The sequence below is a fragment of the Lissotriton vulgaris genome, chromosome 6 (assembly GCF_964263255.1).
Source record: "Lissotriton vulgaris chromosome 6, aLisVul1.2, whole genome shotgun sequence".
Lineage (NCBI taxonomy): Eukaryota > Metazoa > Chordata > Amphibia > Caudata > Salamandridae > Lissotriton > Lissotriton vulgaris.
Genome location: NC_141694.1, coordinates 1,798,750,764 through 1,798,769,265, shown reverse-complemented (window position 1 = coordinate 1,798,769,265; position 18,502 = coordinate 1,798,750,764). Strand labels below are relative to the sequence as shown.

General features: G+C 45.6%; 1 protein-coding gene across 1 annotated transcript in view; it reads left to right on the top strand.

Annotated features, from left to right (window-relative positions):
* The window catches only part of LOC147709519 (dynein regulatory complex protein 1-like), a 546,368-nt gene that overhangs the window by 446,207 nt on the left and 81,659 nt on the right, over positions 1–18,502 (top strand). The window contains exons 13-14 of the mRNA XM_086926016.1: positions 7,490–7,576; positions 8,386–9,116. Of these exons, the coding sequence (XP_086782142.1) occupies positions 7,490–7,576; positions 8,386–9,116 (818 nt within the window). The remainder of the gene's footprint in view (positions 1–7,489; positions 7,577–8,385; positions 9,117–18,502) is intronic.

Below are 18,502 nucleotides of genomic sequence, written 5' to 3'. Positions count from 1 at the left end.
AAAGCGGGGGCAAGGCAAATCATACCTCAACCAGCGTGATGTCAGATGACACCTACACCGCTCCCAATCCGTCCGAGTTCTGGAGGTGAGCCTTGCTTGTTCCTGTACCCAGGAAAGGAAAGCACCGAAGTGGATCCAGTGAGAAGCAAAGCCGCTTGCGCTGCGGGAGCCTTTTAAACGCGTCACTGGGGGTCGCGTTACCAATGTACATCCACTTTCCTCCACGAAGAAAGAAAAGGCCAACTCAAGGGGAGACGTTTGGAGGCACCTTTAATCAGGAAACAGATGGCAAATTGAAGTCCAGGTACACCCGCTCTGGCGAATGCATTTCGGCGTGGTCTGCCTTCTTCAGCGCCGTGGGTGTTGCTTACAAAGTGCAGGTGAGTTGATTCAGGCTTTATATGTTCCGCCCCTTCCTGCTACTGTGGAGATTGCTCCACCCCCGTGGGTGAAATACCAAAAAAACGCCTTGACCTCCTTGTGGACACAAAATGTTCAGCGCCTACAGGTCCCAGCATGCTCCTTACTATGCTGGCAGGAAATGCGTTAGGTGGAGCAATCTATGTTGAGCCCCAATGTCCAGCCGTCCCAACTTCAGGTGCCCCCTCGAGTCCCCATCCGCAACCACCTCTTGCACTCAGGGAAATAAAGCGGGGGCAAGGCAAATCATACCTCAACCAGCGTGATGTCAGATGACACCTACACCGCTCCCAATCCGTCCGAGTTCTGGAGGTGAGCCTTGCTTGTTCCTGTACCCAGGAAAGGAAAGCACCGAAGTGGATCCAGTGAGAAGCAAAGCCGCTTGCGCTGCGGGAGCCTTTTAAACGCGTCACTGGGGGTCGCGTTACCAATGTACATCCACTTTCCTCCACGAAGAAAGAAAAGGCCAACTCAAGGGGAGACGTTTGGAGGCACCTTTAATCAGGAAACAGATGGCAAATTGAAGTCCAGGTACACCCGCTCTGGCGAATGCATTTCGGCGTGGTCTGCCTTCTTCAGCGCCGTGGGTGTTGCTTACAAAGTGCAGGTGAGTTGATTCAGGCTTTATATGTTCCGCCCCTTCCTGCTACTGTGGAGATTGCTCCACCCCCGTGGGTGAAATACCAAAAAAACGCCTTGACCTCCTTGTGGACACAAAATGTTCAGCGCCTACAGGTCCCAGCATGCTCCTTACTATGCTGGCAGGAAATGCGTTAGGTGGAGCAATCTATGTTGAGCCCCAATGTCCAGCCGTCCCAACTTCAGGTGCCCCCTCGAGTCCCCATCCGCAACCACCTCTTGCACTCAGGGAAATAAAGCGGGGGCAAGGCAAATCATACCTCAACCAGCGTGATGTCAGATGACACCTACACCGCTCCCAATCCGTCCGAGTTCTGGAGGTGAGCCTTGCTTGTTCCTGTACCCAGGAAAGGAAAGCACCGAAGTGGATCCAGTGAGAAGCAAAGCCGCTTGCGCTGCGGGAGCCTTTTAAACGCGTCACTGGGGGTCGCGTTACCAATGTACATCCACTTTCCTCCACGAAGAATATATATATATATATCAGCACTCCGTCACTCCTCAGCATTCACGCTTGGACGGAAACGGACCACTTGAATTGTGCCAAAAGATAAGTTTTATTCGCCTGCTCAGTCCTGGCGCATTTCGGCTCGGGGTGAGTCCGTCATCTGAATTTGACTATGCTCAGGCCAGGTTTGATTTGTTTTTGTTTATTAGGAAATTCAAATTAAACAAAATTCATAAATTTAAAAAATCAATCTGCTGCCTCTGTAAGTATACCATCCTGTGATTTAGCAATAGGGAAAGCGGAGGGGCTTTTAGCCCTTAAGACACTACTCCGAGAGAGTGAGGCTTAGTCCCCAATATTGTTATGGAACAGCTTATATCCAATCTGGGGATTGATACTGGGTCCGCTAGCATGAGTGGTTTTAAACCCAAGTCCTGCATTATTCTGAACACATCTCATGATAATATTTTTTTTTTATAAATGTTTTTATGAAACAGTTTCAATAAGCCATACAGAGGTATCAACAAAATTATATATTGTAAAGAGGCACAGGAGGAGAGTTTTCGCATCATTACAGAGTAGAAGAGGGGATTGTCACGGGGTTATGGAGTCATCTTATTCAGCACAACGGGGTGTCACACAAATCTCTCTGCGGTATGCGTTCCAGGGACTGCAAATGCGGGGCCATTTTTTGGGACATCCCCTGGCCGAATATACCGTTTTCTCTTTAAACATACACCAGTCGAGGTCTTTCTTCCATGCTTCAAGAGTGGGCGAATGGGCTGCTCCCCATAATTGTGCAATGTTTCTTTTGGCAATCATGAACCCTAGTGTGGCCCACTGAGTCTGGTGAATGTTCAGGTCTGTGGGTTCCCATATATTCAAGAGGCACCTACGTACCTCCGGGCGAAGATGGACCTGCAGCACTGTGTTTATGGTGTCATGGACCTTGCTCCAATCGGAGCTATTGCAGTCATACTCCCAAATGATATGTATGAATGTTCCCTTATGTCCGCACCGTCGCCTACATTCCTCATTATCGGATCTTCCCATAAGCACCAATCGGGGCCTCGTGATATATATACTATGGAGGATTTTAAGCTGCACCAACCTTAGGCGCGCTAGAATGGCTACCACTCTAGGGGATGACACTGCCTCCTGCCAGTCCTCGTCATTTATTTCCACCCCGTCTCACCTCCACTTCTCTCGCAATGATTGGAAGGGATCTGCCATGTTATTAATTAGTTTCTTGTAGATTAAGGAGATAGTTTTTTCTGGGAGATGACCATCTAAATTCTGTCCTCTAACGGTGATGCTCCAGGAAGTGAGGTCCCCCTGGGAAGATGAGACTGGAGCGAATGTGAAATTTGTGTATATCGGAAACATTCGGTGTTTGCCAGCTCGTACTCTGTCTGTAATGTGTAGAATGATTTGACCCCTCCCTCCCCCCAAATGACTTTAATATGGAAAATGCCAATAAGACCCACCTAGCAAACCCCTTTGATTTACATAAGTTGCCCAGCTTCTCAGAATCCCAAAGCGGGGTGGCCAGGGTCAATTTCTGCCCCCATCCGAGAGAATTGGTGGTGTCATGCCAAATGCTGACGGCGTGATTAGTGGGGCCTGTCAAGCTGTTTCTTTTAGGTTGTGAATATAGTGCCCTGTTAAAGGTACCTCCGGGAAGGAGCCATTTATCCATGGCGTAGCCAGGGTCATCAACACGGCCATATGTCCCAAGGTTGATTGCCGCTAAATGTGTAGCCCAGTAATATTTTTTAATATCTGGGAGGCTGATGCCCCCATCGTACCAATTCAGTGTCAGTTTATTGAGGGTAATGCAAGGTTTGCCATCCCGCAGCAAATTCCTCTGGAGACCTTCCACTTCTTTAAAATACTGAGCCGGTACAGGGTCTAGAGTATTCTGTAATAGGTAGAGGAACCTAGGCAGGGACATCATCTTAAATAAGGCAGCTCTGCCCAGGAGTGAGAGGGGGAGTGACTTTCAGAGAGCAATGTCCGGCTTCAGCCTGCGCAAGAGGGAAGAAGATTTTGGGCGTACCGGACAGCAGGGTCAAGGGAGATAAAAATTCCCAAGTATTTAAAGCCTGCAGTGTTAATTTGTATTGGGCAGTTCCTCAAGGGGATGGGTGGATTCCCTCGTAAGGAAAACAATAGGGACTTATTCCAGTTGACCTTAAAGCCGAAGAATCTGTGAAACACAGACAGGATAGCCAGTACTACTATGAGGGACTTCGTTGGGGAGGACAAATAGAGCAGAACATCATCTGCGTAAAGCGAGAAGTGATCCTCTAGGTCTGGGGGCCATTGTAGGCCTGGTATCAGAGGATCTTGTTGGATCCAGGCTGCCTATGGTTCCAGGGCCATGGCAAAGAGAAGCAGCGAAAGTGGGCAGCCCTGACGAGTGCCTCAGCCAAGTGGAAATGTCGCCGATAATTTATTGTTGACTACCACTTGGGCCAAGGGCTCCTGGTATAATAGTCGTATCCATTGCACATACTTCGGGCCAAACCCCATTTTGGCCAGTACAGCCCAGAGGTATGGCCATTCAATAGTGTCAAATGCCATGGTAGTGTCTAATGACACGATCACAGCCGGCTCTTGAATAGTATGTGCCCTATCCAACACCCCGTGGACTCTGCCCAGATTTAAAGCGGTGTTTCTGTGTGGCATGAAGCCAGATTGGTCTGGGTGAATTAAGTTATTGAGTCTTTTGATTAGGCGATTGGCTAGGAGTTTGGCCAAGATATTAGGCTCGGCGTTTAAAAGAGAAATTGGCCTGTAGGAGGCGCAGTCCGTGTTGGGCTTTCCCTCTCTGTGTTTGGCGACTATAGTAGCTACTCTCTGCTCTCTGGACAGTAAACCGATATCTCTTGATTCTTCAAACATGGTTTTAAAGTAAGGTGCAAGTTTATCAGGGCCTAATTTGTATAACTCAATGGGGAGACCATTGGGACCAAGGGCTTTCCCTGAATTTAAAGAACGGATTGCTTGAGCTATCTCTCCTGTTGATAAATCACTATCCATGAAATCACGGTCCACTGGGGAGAGATGAGGGAGGCGAATATTATGTAGCAGCTCTCGAGAGTCATCTTCAGTATAGGTTGTGACTGACTTGTAGACGGTTTGGAAGTGGCTGGCGAATCAATCAACTAGATCCTGTGGTTCTGTGAGAATAACATCCCCGTCAACCCTGAGTTCTGGGACCAGTCTGCTTGCCCACTCCCTCCTGTCTAGCCATGCTATGAGTTTCCCTGCTTTATCTCCCAGGTCATATGTCTTGGCCCTGTCCGTGACTAGCGCTTTGCAGTCATGTTGTTTCAGACTCAGTAAGTGGAGCTTTTCCGGCGTCACTCCGGATTCTAGGTCTCTTTCCCGCCTATAAATTTCAGACTTAGTGTCAAGGATCTCTTTTTGTGTATCTTTCTTCCGTTCTAAAATTAATGATAGAGCCTGATCCCGAATTACTGCCTTGAACGCTTCCCATAAGGACTGGGAGGAGGACATGGACCCCACATTTTCGGAAAAGTAATTGTCAGTGGCTTTGCTAAGGATTCGGCAGGTTGTCGGATCACGCAGGTACCAGGGGTTGTTTGGCGCTATTTTTCCCACTATGGTCTGATTCAGGACTATGTGGACCCATACTGGCGAGTGGTCGGATATACCCCTAGCTAGGTGCTTGATCTCGTGTATTTAGGCGGCGTGTGCCGCAGGTACCAAGCAATAGTCCAGGCGGGAGAGGCTATGGTGCGCCCGAAGTGAACGGTGTATTGTATTTGATCTGGGTGGTATGTTCTCCACCCATCTACCAGTCCCATGGTTTTGAGCAAATCAGGCAGCTAGCCAGAAGATATTCCCATGTCTCTAGAAGGATAACGGTCTAGGGTGCCTGAAACCACTGCGTTAAAATTGCCCCGAAGACTAAGAGGACATCTTGAATAGAGAGCAAGACTGAGCCCAGGTCCGCAAAGGTGGTACCCTGCAGGCCTGGAGGGACGTATATGGACATGAATGTAACGGGCCTGACCTCCCACTCCTCACTAATTGTAAAACTAAGAATGTAGCTTACGCCATAATTTGTCCCTGTAAGAAAATATATATAGAGAAAACAAACCAACAGGCTAACGTCAGAATCACACAACACAGATCAAGAATAAAAAAGAAAGTGGCCACTGCTTTAATGGTCGAGCATTTCATTAAAAAAATCCAGTAGTGAGAATGATGCAGCCCTGTGGCCGTTTTAAGTTGGGAGATTAAGTCCCCCTGAATCCTGAAGTGTTGGCATTCATCATGTGCCTCGGTAACTGAGGCACTAGAAAACAGGGAAACAAAGGAGTAAAACAAGCAATGGGGCAGGGTAGAAACACCCTGACCCCCTAGGCCTGCTCAGGGGGTCCCACAAGGACCCCCAAGGCCAAAAATAGCATAAGAAAATAAATGTAAAAAATCGTCAAAATCCTTGGAGGATCTGCGGATCCTGCAGCAAAAATAAAAATACGAAGCACTGGCTCCCGCTCTTCATTATTAATTAGCCCCCGGGTGGGCCAAGTCCCGGGGGCAGTGAAAAATTAAAATTGTGGGGGCCCTATCAGGCCCCCGCAGCCCTGGGGACCGCCATCCCCCGGGGCATTTAATAACTATTTGCGGGGGCTCACGCCCCCCCGCAGCCCCGAGGTCCGCCCCCCCCCCCCCCCCGGGCTTGGCTTATTTATAATCTGTGGGGGGGCTTTGGAGGCCCCCCAAGCCCCGGGGACCGCCACCCATGGGGCTTTTATTAGTTATTTAGCGGGGCACACGGCCCCCGCTGCCGCAGGTTCTGCCACAACTGGGGCTTTAAAAAAATAAAAATAAAATGTGTGGGCGGGTGCTCGAATCCCAACATCACCAGCTGCCTGTTTGTGTAATTGGTAGGAATGACAATTGAGCCTTTAAAGAGGAGAGATTTTCCCATAGTAAAGCGGTCTACGGTTTAGTTTAATATTTGCAAACATTAGAACATGTCTGAATGTGGAACCCATCATGATTTATGACTTGTATGTATGTATGTATGATATCCTAGGGAAAGAACTTCTTCCACTCCAAGTTTGTTAATGTATTTTGTTTGAGTTTTGTAACTATTACTTCATATTAGATTTTTTCCAATTTAACATATATTTGTGTGTGTGGGAGGGGGTAGTTCTGAGAGTTGGAGCCCACAAGGGTAGGGTCTGTGCTCACAGAGAGTGTTTGTTTATGCATTTTGTTGGATGTTTTAAACATAGATTTTTCCTAAGGTATGAACATCTGCCCACTGCAGTTTTAATTGTGTTTTCGTTTGTGGTCGGTGATATTAGAGACTAATAATGTTTGAAAACTGTTGTATTGGTATTAAAATGTAGATAATCCCCTTTTGATCATTTGGCACCAAATCTGGTTGCATTTTGAAAGCCTGTCACTCCAGTTTGGTTTATATTTCTTGGTGGTGGTGGTTGTGGGATAATGTTATTAAAGGTTCAAAAAAGGGATTCCCCCTAGAATGGTGACTCAACCTTCACCATGGAGGTGCAATTTGCAAGAATGGGTATGTGTGTTGCTGTGTGTTCTACCAATATGATACTGGCTTAAGGGTAATCAATCACTACATGGTTGTAATACAAACTCATTGTGAGGATCATAGTTACGTTTGAAAGCTTAAAGTGCTGATAAAATACGAAGGAAGATGGTTAATTAGCTACATCATGTATGAAGGATACTTTTTGTGCCAAATGGGCCTAAATCCTACTAAATAATCATTTGATTTCAATTGTGTGATTTATAGTAAGAGGTATTGGAAGTGAAAGATATACAAAGCAAAAACATAAAATGTGTTTTATCAAGAAAGGTATCAAATGCAAGTGTTTATTTGCATGTTAGGCCCATGTTTACAGAAGTAGTTCATTGCTTGACTATATATACTCTAAGATTGTGTAAACTTTTTACTTCCTCCAGGCCATGGGCATCGAAAATGAAGATGAGGTTTACAAGCTTGTGGACTTTTTCCTCAAGTACCGAGCTGAACATTTACCATCAGACCTGGTAAGATGAGCAAGGTCTTCAAGGAGAGATTTGTGCTATGTATCTAACTGTAAGCTTAAATTACATTTTAGAGACAAGAGCACATACAGAATAATTATGGTTTACATACATATTTACTTTAGCAGTGCTCTTGAAAGTTGGTAGTGTAGTGTACATTTAATATCAACTTAGGGCTTTAGTGCACCATAAAGAATGCCTTGTTGAATGTATGTGAGACCACACAATCTGCATAACATTGTATAAAACACGGTAGCGTAGGAAAGTATTTATAACCGTTTATCATGATAAGGGCAACCTGGTGCAATGGTGGAAAGACCCACTTCTACATATGTCTTGTGCTATTTACACCTGATTGCTTTCTGGTATGAACCCATGGAGATTAGCATGTTTATCTTTTTTAGAGAGAAATGTAATGTGGTGATTAGGTTGATGGCATTTAAATCTGGAGATCTGGAATCTAACCTCTGATCCAACAGTTAACATTGCTTAGTTGAATATTTTGAGGGAATTAATTAATGTATCTGTAGCCCAACTGGACCCTCATACTATACTTTATGCATAAAACTTGAATTTTGAAATACTCCACAATAAAATACTGCTGTTGCTGTAAGTTATTTTGGTCTTTGAGGTTAGATCCGAGCTGTATCAAAAAACATAAAATTAAAAAAATATGATAAATTGAAAAAGCTCCCATAAAAAAGAAATATGATTCCCAGGAAGCCACATACATCAACTTCAATGATAAACATGTAATTTCTATGTTGAATAGTCTGCATTTCTTTGACTTTAATTACTGTGGGTTTCTATAGGGTGAAGAAGAAGTAAAGAAACTTTTACAAGAAACAAGTGAAAGCCAATCTAGAAAATTGGGAAAATCAATCTCTGACGAGCTCATCCACCCAAGTGATGAGCTGCGAAAATCAACCTCTGGCGAGCTTATCCACCCAAAAGATGTGCCTCAAAAATCAATCTCTGATGAGCCTCTCCACCCAAATGATGTGCTGCAGAAATCAATCTCTGACGAGCTCATCCACCCAAGTGATGAGCTGCGAAAATCAATCTCTGGTGAGCTCATTCACCCAAAAGATGTGCCTCAAAAATCAATCTCTGATGAACCTCTCCACCCAAATGATGTGCTGCAGAAATCAATCTCTGACGAGCTCAATCACCCAAGTGATGAGCTGCAAAAATCAATCTCTGGCGAGCTCATCCCCCCAAAAGATGTGCCTCAAAAATCAATCTCTGATGAGCCTCTCCACCCAAGTGATGAGCTGCGAAAATCAATCTCTGGTGAGCTCATTCACCCAAAAGATGTGCCTCAAAAATCAATCTCTGATGAGCCTCTCCACCCAAATGATGTGCTGCAGAAATCAATCTCTGACGAGCTCATCCACCCAAGTGATGAGCTGCAAAAATCAATCTCTGGCGAGCTCATCCCCCCAAAAGATGTGCCTCAAAAATCAATCTCTGACGAGCTAATCCACCCAAATGATGTGCTGCGTGCCCTTCGGGAATTTGTCAAGGACTACAGGACACAAAGGTTAGAACGATAGTTTGAGGGAATATGACATGAATGCCTAGTTATGGGCTTTGTTGAATTTGCTGTTAATTTTAATAATAATATGCAAAAAAGTGCAAAACTGGTACTGCAAACATCAGTACTACAGGACTGAATTCATTATACTTTTGGGAAAGAGCAAAATAAATGTTGTTTAGTAAGGTGTCCTCTTTCATTTGCAAACATCATGAATAGGTATTATAAGTAATCGCAATGACATGTTATTTATTTCAATAAAAATATGAGTGTGGGTTGGAAAAAGAATGACACCTGTACATAACCTCATTCGCAAATGAAAGTTATTCAGCAAAAAGGAACACATGGGACCATAATACAGAAAGTGTCCTGGGAGTGCAACTTTCATGTGCGCCCGCTTAGTGCACCTCCAGAGCACTTTGGGCCCGATTCACGAAAGTAATCTGAGACAAAATCATAACTTTACTTTAGCATTCCTAACTTTACTAGTCCTAAACTGAGACAAAAGCCTAACTTTACGACTTTCGGTATTCACAAAGGGCATTTAGGAGTAGTAAATCCTAACTTTACTACTTCTAAATGCCCTTTGTGAATAACGAAAGTCGTAAAGTTAGGATTTTGTCTCAGATTACTTTTGTGAATTGGGCCCTTTGTTATTACAGAAGGGGCCACAGACACTTGTACGGCCACTTCGGTAATACTGATAGCACTAGTGTTCATGTAGCACAAATGCTATCTCAAGAGAGTGTTCCCTCATTTGCGTGTGGACGTGACCCCATGAAAATGAGGGAATCTCTTTACCTCTCCGCTCGTGCCGAATTATGGATGCAGGCACAAAGAGGCTGTCAGGAGGCGCACCGAAAGTGTGCCACAAAAAAGTGGCTCACTGTGAGTCCTGTGATGGCAGACCTCTTTAGGGGAGCAGAAGCCACTATGGACCCCCTCCAGACATCTCCTTGCAGGTGGGTGTAGTCGTGCACGGCCCCCGCCTGCAAAGGGATCTCTAATCCCTCTTTAAAGTGCAGGCGGTGTGCTGCCTCCACTGTGAAGCATGCAGCTGCTTTGAAGCAGGGTCTCCGAATTTAACTTTAATACACTGCTCCCGGGGCAGCACGAGTTGACGTTTGTCCTAAGGGCAGCACATTCACTGTAATAGGGTGCACCTATTTGAAGTGCACCGTGGCAAAAACAGGAAACGTGCAACCTATGTGTAATTGGGCCCCAGAGTGCTATTTTAAACATATCTGCGATCTCTACCATCACCAAATTTATGACCAGCCATTCCAAAACTAATTCTGCCAATACGACCACTAGAATCAATATCACCCACCACACAACTAATACCACCATCACCAATGCTCCTCACAGCAGTACAAGTGCAACACCACTACTAGTGTTACCACAGCTACCAATACCAACAATACTACCCCTACCACCAGACCCACCACCAATAGCATCGCCATTACCAATAACACCGCAAATGCCACCACCTCCGATTCCACCACCACCAATGATACGCCCGCTAATACACCACCACCAATATGCCCACCAGTACCACTACCAATATCATTATGGAGATTACCAATACCACCACTGATAGCAACAATATCATCATCACTAATACCCATTGCCACTGACAACACCATACTTAACAACACCACTACTACTACCACAATACCATTATTATAACCACTCCCGCAACACCACCAATAACACTACTATTTTCCAGCATTGGATCTTGGCACAATGATGTTAAATAGCAGTCTTTCTATTGCATCAACTGCATAGACTACATATAGTCTATACACCTCATTATGTTACACGGACATTGTCCAATGTGGTGGTGTGCTAGAGATCCTTTTTAATCTCCGTAGGCTCAGAGTGTCAAATTTTCTAATTCACATCTGTGTGAGGGAAACCTCTGGAGATGCACTTCAATATTTCAGTTTTAATTACTTTTTACTTGCTTGACTTCAGACATTGTGCATTCTAGCATTACTATCTATATTTTGTGACAGAAAAATAAGAAGATATGATGGCTGAGAAGAAGAAGCAGTCTCTGTTGAAAAAGTGTGTAGCTTGTGGCAGAAGACAAAAGTATGTGAAGGAAAGGCAGCTATTCTTCAGCCTGACCATCCCCCAACAAATTGTATTTTTGTTGCACTTTTCCAAAGCAGACCTTGAAGCTTCACGATGACACCTGGCGCTATCTCTGCAGAGTGAGGACTTCTGCACCTTCAAGCCCAGTGACATCCAGGAATAAGGAAACTGGAGTTAGGATTTTCAAACCTTATCAAGAGGACCACACAACATCAAAAGAGAGACTTACTCACCTGATCAGCCTTTTACTTCCAGTAGACTAGTCATTGAACCACATCAGCAGACAGTCTGATGATGAAGATTGTAATGGCTGCTCTCCCAAAGATGAAATCATCGGTTACCACCCAAATGGGTGCCTCGATGACCAAGAAATTGTCTTCTCAGTTGTGCAACCAACCTTATCTAATTTAACAACTTGCCCTTTACTGGTGGTGTTGCCAATACAATCTATGGCTATATCATCAGTGGCTGTGTCTCTTCAGCCTCCTTAGTCATCTATTACAAGAGATAGTGATCAGCGATGATGGGAAAAGTCAAGATAAACTGATACAAACAGATAAAGAACAGGTGTAAGCCTTTTTGACACTTAAAGAAGTAGATGAAAATGATCAGCATCACACCAGTCTTGGACAGCTGCACCTTGCATTTTTACATCAATTAAGGCATGAAGATGAGTTCATTCCTAGCTCAGCCTGGCAGTTATCGTGATTTCCTCTTCAGTTCTCGCTTGCCAACTGAAATGTTTAACCAAATTTTAGCCTCTCTTCCCCATCTTTTCAACATGCATCAAAATCAGAGTTTTAGTGGAGTCTTTGCCAAGTTTTAAAGCAAGAGATACTTCTTACCTTCTTCTTCAAATGGAGTTGTCATCGTCCATGTTGGTGTTAAATCAAAGTCAAAAGTAGCTGGCTCAGACACTGAGTGGTAAAATGGACAAAATTGAGAAATACACCGATCAATATTCAGCTCAGCTCGAGGAGGTGAAAATGCAGATCTCTGCCCAGAAGGGCACTCAAGGTGAGCTAGAATCAGCTACGGTCTCCCAACTAAAAGAGATCAAGTCAATTATGCTACAGTTGGAAGATCAGGAAAATCATCTAAGAAGATTAAACTTGCGGTTTGTAGGTATCTCTGAGAGAATGAAATCAATGTCCTCACCAGTTGAGGACATAGAAAGTTTGATAAAAACTTATGTCCTTCTGGAGTTCAAGGATGATTTGCCAATTTTGTGAGTGCATTGTTTTCCCTTTACAGAGTATGCTAATTCTGCACGACCTTGCACAATGTTAGTACATTTTGGGGACTTCAGAATTCAAGAGAAGTTTCTTTCACCGTCAAACAGATAGCGGAGCTTTAAATCTCTAGAGTGCTTCAGCTTCCAGTTCTTCCCCGATATGCGTTCGAGACTTCAAAGCGATGGAAGGAACTGATAGCACTGATTCCTATGATTAAGGGGGAGGGGGCACAGGCTATAATATTGCAGCCAGCAAAATTGTAGATGTTGTTGAACGGAATGCTCAAGATCTTTCAAGAGGTTGAGATGTCAAGAGGATATTTGCATGAACCGAGAAAGAAATGGCCCAAAAAAATCACAAATATATATATATATATATATATGAGGTCTTCAGTATAATACGATGGAAGGGGCTTGCTTGCATTTTTTTCTCTTTTTCCTTCTTCTCTGCTATGTTGCTGATTCAAGTTCATTGCAGGGTTCATTAGTGGCACAGTCGGGCTAGGGGCACTAGGGCCACTGAGTGTAGTCATCACACTTGACGATGAAGGGTGGGCTGGATGTCCATGCGGAAAGTGAAGAAGGTGAATGGGTGTATAAAGGAGGGACAGAAGTCAGGTTCTTTGTGGCAGGGGCATTGCAGAAAGGTGTAAGAGAGGTGTGGAAGTGTGTGTGAAGGAAAGAGAGGTTCCAGCCTCAAAGCAAGGCTGTCGTCGCCGGCAAAAGTAAAAGTTTTCAGGATCTAAAATATTTGGAAGTGACCTCCATGAATAGAGAGTGGGTAGTAGGAGAAATTAGAATAATGGATACAAGAGACAAGCAGGGTCAGGGCTGTATGGCAGAGGGATTTAAATAGAAGAACTATATGGATAAGAACAACCTTAGCATAATGTCAATCAATGTTAATAGGCTCAATAATATGAAAAAGTGTAGGGCCATTTTAAATGGCTTGGAAAGGCAGAAGCCAACTTTTCTGTTTCCACAGGACACCCACATGACCAACGAAAGAGAGAGGCAAACTACTTGGGGGTGTTGTCAACTTTTGCAGCAATCTGCCGCCTCAGCAACACATAGGGGAGCAGCTGTCTGAGCTAGTAAGTGGTTTAGAGGGGAAATTCTCAAATCTTTAATTGGAATTGTTTAAAAAGAATTTGACTTATTATTGCTTCTCAAATCAATATCTCCAAACCCTGTCTCCTAAACATGTGGGAAGCCACTGATCTTACTCAGGCAGAACAGACTTGGGCTTCCACTCGGTGGTCCATCGTGAAACAAAATATCGCACAGAAATGAGGGGTGGAGACGGCCCCATGCCTGAGGGACTGGGCGATCGACATGGACAGGGCAATGATTGCCGAGAAAGACGTCTTCAAGCACAGAGGTTGCCCCAAAAAATGGGACCATATCTGGGGGAGGTGGAACAAGTATAGAGGTGATTTTTTTTTCCTCAGTCGCCTCCAACCCCAGACAACTAGAAGGTTAGGGAAGTCGCCACTGTTACTCATTTTTGAGACGTAGGCCCTCGAGGTGTCACCCGCCTACCAGTAGCAAACAAACCCCATTCAGGTTGCTGACCTCTCGTTATCAAGGAGAGGGTAGTCTCCCTCTCTGCTGATTACTCACAACCAATGACTGTTGCTTAAGGCCCACCCGAAGCCGAAAGTTGGAACCAGAGGGCGGGGCCCCGCACAGTCTGAGAGCTTCCCATGAGGCTTAATCATAGGATCAAGGAGTATTTATCTAAACTCAATAACCGGGAGACCAATTTATGACACAATCCCATATGGCTTTCTGTCTACTACTTTTCAGTCTGTCCAAATCAGTCCTAGAGGTTTTATACAAGGAGGACAACCAGTATGAGTATGTGGGGGTGTGACCTCAACCCATCTCTTACATATTTCTCGTCTTGCCAAGAAGATAGAATAAAACAGGAAGCTCCTGCTCAGGCCTATAATTTCACTTGATATACCAAAAATAATAAGACCAAGAGAAACGTGTACTGGGAGCCCCAAGATATCTGTTAAGGTGTTCTCTGTATGTAAACACAAAAAGCTGCTTGGAGATATCCCAATACCTAGGGGGCTAGGGAGTACGTCCTCCCTGAGTAGTATATATCACATAAAAGAGCTCCCAACACTGTGGTTGAGCCCACCCTGACTTATAGGGGTCAGGGTGACCCGATGATGAAGCATGACACCACTAGCGTGTGTGAGGGTAATTTAAACAAAAATAGTTTTTCCCCCACATTCATGGTTTGGTTAGGTACAACCTTTCACTTTTCGTTTGGTCCCCAGCTCCGGACACAGTCCGTTTATTAGCACCACTGACCACTGTATGGTCAATTTGAGTATTCTTTTATGATATATGTTCCCAACTCTCTCCCAGAAATCTTGGATGTCTGGACAGTTCCAAAACATGTGTATATCAGAGGGGTTCAACATACCGCAATTTTTGCAACTGACAGGGGAACCTTAGCAATTTTAGAGAGTCTAGCTGGGGATAAATAAGCCCTGTGTGTACTGAAATAGTGGTTTCTCCTGAACCAGGCTGGCTTTACGACTGTAAATAAGATATTAAAAGAAGTTTGCCACAGATCTACCCAATCTATGTCTGGTATTGATGCTCCCCACAATTCTTCGGCTAGTCTAAAATCCCCATCTATGGCCTCTTCGATGGACCAATAAAAGAAAGATACTTCCCTCTTTCCTGACGGCCTCTGTACCAGTTGCTCTTCCAACACATTCCCTATGCCTATAGGTTTTTTAAGACTCTGGGACCAGCTATTTAATTGTATATATTTAAATCTCGACATGCCCTCCTCCAATTTGTCATTTAATAATGCCCAAGGTAAAAGTGAGCCTTCCACAGCCAAGTCTCTCCACACCAAAAAAACTGCTGTTTTAAGAGGGGCTGCCAATTTATCCTTCAAACTGTCTGAGGCCCCCGGGGAATCCTACAGTGACTTGAAAAATAGCCCAAGCCTGTGCATTGTTTAATTTTGGCCCGTGTATGGGCCACACTCAATAAAAAAAAAATTCTGGTCTCCGTATTTAAAAAGAAAACTCTCCTTTGATACACCCACTTGATCTAACACAGTCAAAAACATTACCCCCCTCTACGATTAACCTCAATCAATCAATCAATCACAGCATTTATAAAGTGCGCTACATACCCGTGAGGGTCTCAAGGCGCCGGGGGGGCGGGGGGTGCGCTGTTTGAAGAGCTAGGTCTTGAGACGTCTCCTGAAGGTTAGAAGGTCTTCGGTCTTGCAGGTGGAAGGGGAGTGTGTTTCATGTCTTGGCGGCGAGGTGGGAGAATGATCTGCCGCCGGCTGTCACTCTTCGGATGCGGGGGACGGTGGCAAGGGCGAGGTCTGTGGAGCGGAGCTGGCGTTTGGGGACGTAGAGGTGAGATGGCAGTTGAGGTATGCTGGTCCTGTGGATGAGGAGTTTGAAAGTTATCCTCCTGTTGATGGGGAGCCAGTGCAGGTCTCTCAGGTGGGGTGTGATATGGCTGCAGCGGGGGATGTCGAGGATCAGGCATACCGAGGCTTTCTGGATGCGTTGGAGCCGTTTCAGGCGTCTGGCCGGGGCTCCAGCGAAGAGGGTGTTTCCGTAGTCCAGTCTACTTCTGACGAGGGCCTGGGTGACCATCCTTCTCTTTTCAGTGGGGATCCACTTGAAGATCCTGCGAAGCAAGCGGAGGGTGTTGAAGCAGGAGGAGGAGACGGCGTTGACCTGCTTCGTCATGGAGAGCGTGGAGTCGAGGATGACCCCTAGGTTGCGAGCGTGGTCGGTGTGTGTAGGGGGTGCTCCAACTGCAGTGGGCCACCAGGAGTCATCCAAGGCCGAGGGGGTGGATCCGAGGATGAGGACCTCCGTCTTGTCCGAGTTCAGCTTCAGTCGGCTGTTTCTCATCCAGTCGGCGACGGGCTTCATTCCTACGTGGAGGTTGGTTTGGGCAGTGAGGGGGTCTTTGGTGAGGGAGAGGATCAGCTGGGTGTCGTCGGCGTAGGAAATGATGTTGAGATCATGTTGTCGTGCGACGTGGGTGAGCGGTGCCATGTAGACGTTGAATAACGTTGGGCTGAGGGATGAGCCTTGGGGTATGCCGCAGATGATCTCGGGGGCTTCCTAGCAGAAGGGGGGGAGGCGGACGCTTTGTGTTCTGCTGGAGAGGAAGGAGGTGGTCCAGTCCAGGGCCTTCTCTTGGATTCCAGCGTCACAGAGTCGTGTTCGTAGTGTGCGGTGGCAGACCGTATCGAAGGCGGCTGACAGGTCCAGGAGGATGAGGGCCACGGTTTCTTCGTTGTCAAGCAGGGTCCTGATGTCATCAGTTGCAGCGATGAGGGCAGTTTCGGTGCTGTGGTTGCTGCGAAACCCGGACTGGGATGGGTCCATGATGCTGTTCTCCTTGAGGAAGCTGGCTAGTTGTTTGTTGACGGCTTTTTTGATGACCTTCTCCGGGAACGGGAGCAAGGAGATGGGTCAGAAGTTCTTGAGGTCCTTGGGGTCTGCCTTGGGTTTCTTGAGTAAGGCGTTATCTCTGCGTGCTTCCAGCACTCCGGGAAGGTTGCTGTCTTGAAGGAGATCTTCATGGTTTTCCGGAGATGGAGTGCGATCGTGCTGCTGGCTTTGTTGAAGATGTGGTGTGGGCAGGGGTCTTCCGGGGATCTGGAGTGGATGGTGTTCATTATCTTGGTGGTGTCGTCGTCGTTGATGTTGTTCCAGGCGAGCAGGCGGTTGGTGGTCGTGGGAGCGGGGTCTCGGCGGTTGCCAGGGTGGTGGCTGTGTCGAAGCTGTCATGAATGTCTGCGATCTTGCGATGGAAGAAGTTGGCCAGCGAGTCCCACAGGTCTTGTGATGGAGGGATGTGTTGGAGCTGGGGATTGAGAGTTCCTTTAGGATTTTGAATAGCTCTTTGCTGTTCTGTGCGTTCTTGTCTAGGCGGTCTTTGAAGTAGGTCTTTTTTGCGGATCTGATGTGGTGGTGGTGTCTGCGGGTGGAATTCTTGTGGGCTGGGATTTCAACAACATTCTTGCATGTGTCAGCTGGAAAGCGCAGGCGTAGTACTGTAAATCTGGTAATGTGAGGTCCCCTTTTTCCCTCCTACACCATAGCTTTTTCAAGGATATTCTTGCGGATTTATAGGCCCACACAAATGAATTAATGGACTGCTGGAGTTTGTCAATTGCCTGTTTCTCAAAATATAAAGGGAAGGTGTTGAAAAGAAAAAAGTAACTTTTGATTAAATTGATTCAACCCAAAATAGTCAAAGGAAGATGGGCCCAGGACTTCAAGAGTTTCTGACACTCTCTCGAAACATTCAAGAGGTTATCTCCACGATCTTATTTTTATTCTGGACTATCTTCACACCCAGATATCTCATCTCGCTCTTAGTAGGATGTCGACACCACACACATTCCATGACATAATCTCTGCTTTTCCTGCATTGACTTCGTATCCCGCGACTAGACCAAAATCCTGTGCTAAGCGAATGACGTTGGGAAAAGACACCTCCATATCTGATGAAAGAATAAGTACGTCATCAGCCTACAGGGCTACCTTCCACTCCTCTGCTCCACATTTAAATGATGTAATACCCATCTCCTATCTGAGACATAGAGCAAAAGGCTCTATGTACATATCAAATAGGGGAGGGGAGAGGGTGCAACCCTGTCTGTTTCCTCTTTTAATCTCGAAGGGTTTGGTCAAATTTCCATTGACCAGAATTCTCGCCAAAGGGTCAATATATATAAGATTAATAACTCGACTGAATTTTCGCCCAAAATTAAACTTATCCAGTACAGCGGCTAGGTAGTTCCAGTTGACCCTATCAAAAGACTTGGTGGGTCCAGTGTCATTGCCGCTAGAGGAAGTGAAAAGGTGGAAGCAAAATCAATGGCACCTATGAAATCATGGGTGAGATCGAAAAGATTCCTACCTCTCAAAAAACCCTTTTGATCTGCATGCAACAAACCACCCGCCACTGCATCCAACCTATCGGCCAAAATTCTAGTAAAAACCTTATAGTCGGTATTTAAAAGTGAAATAAGTAT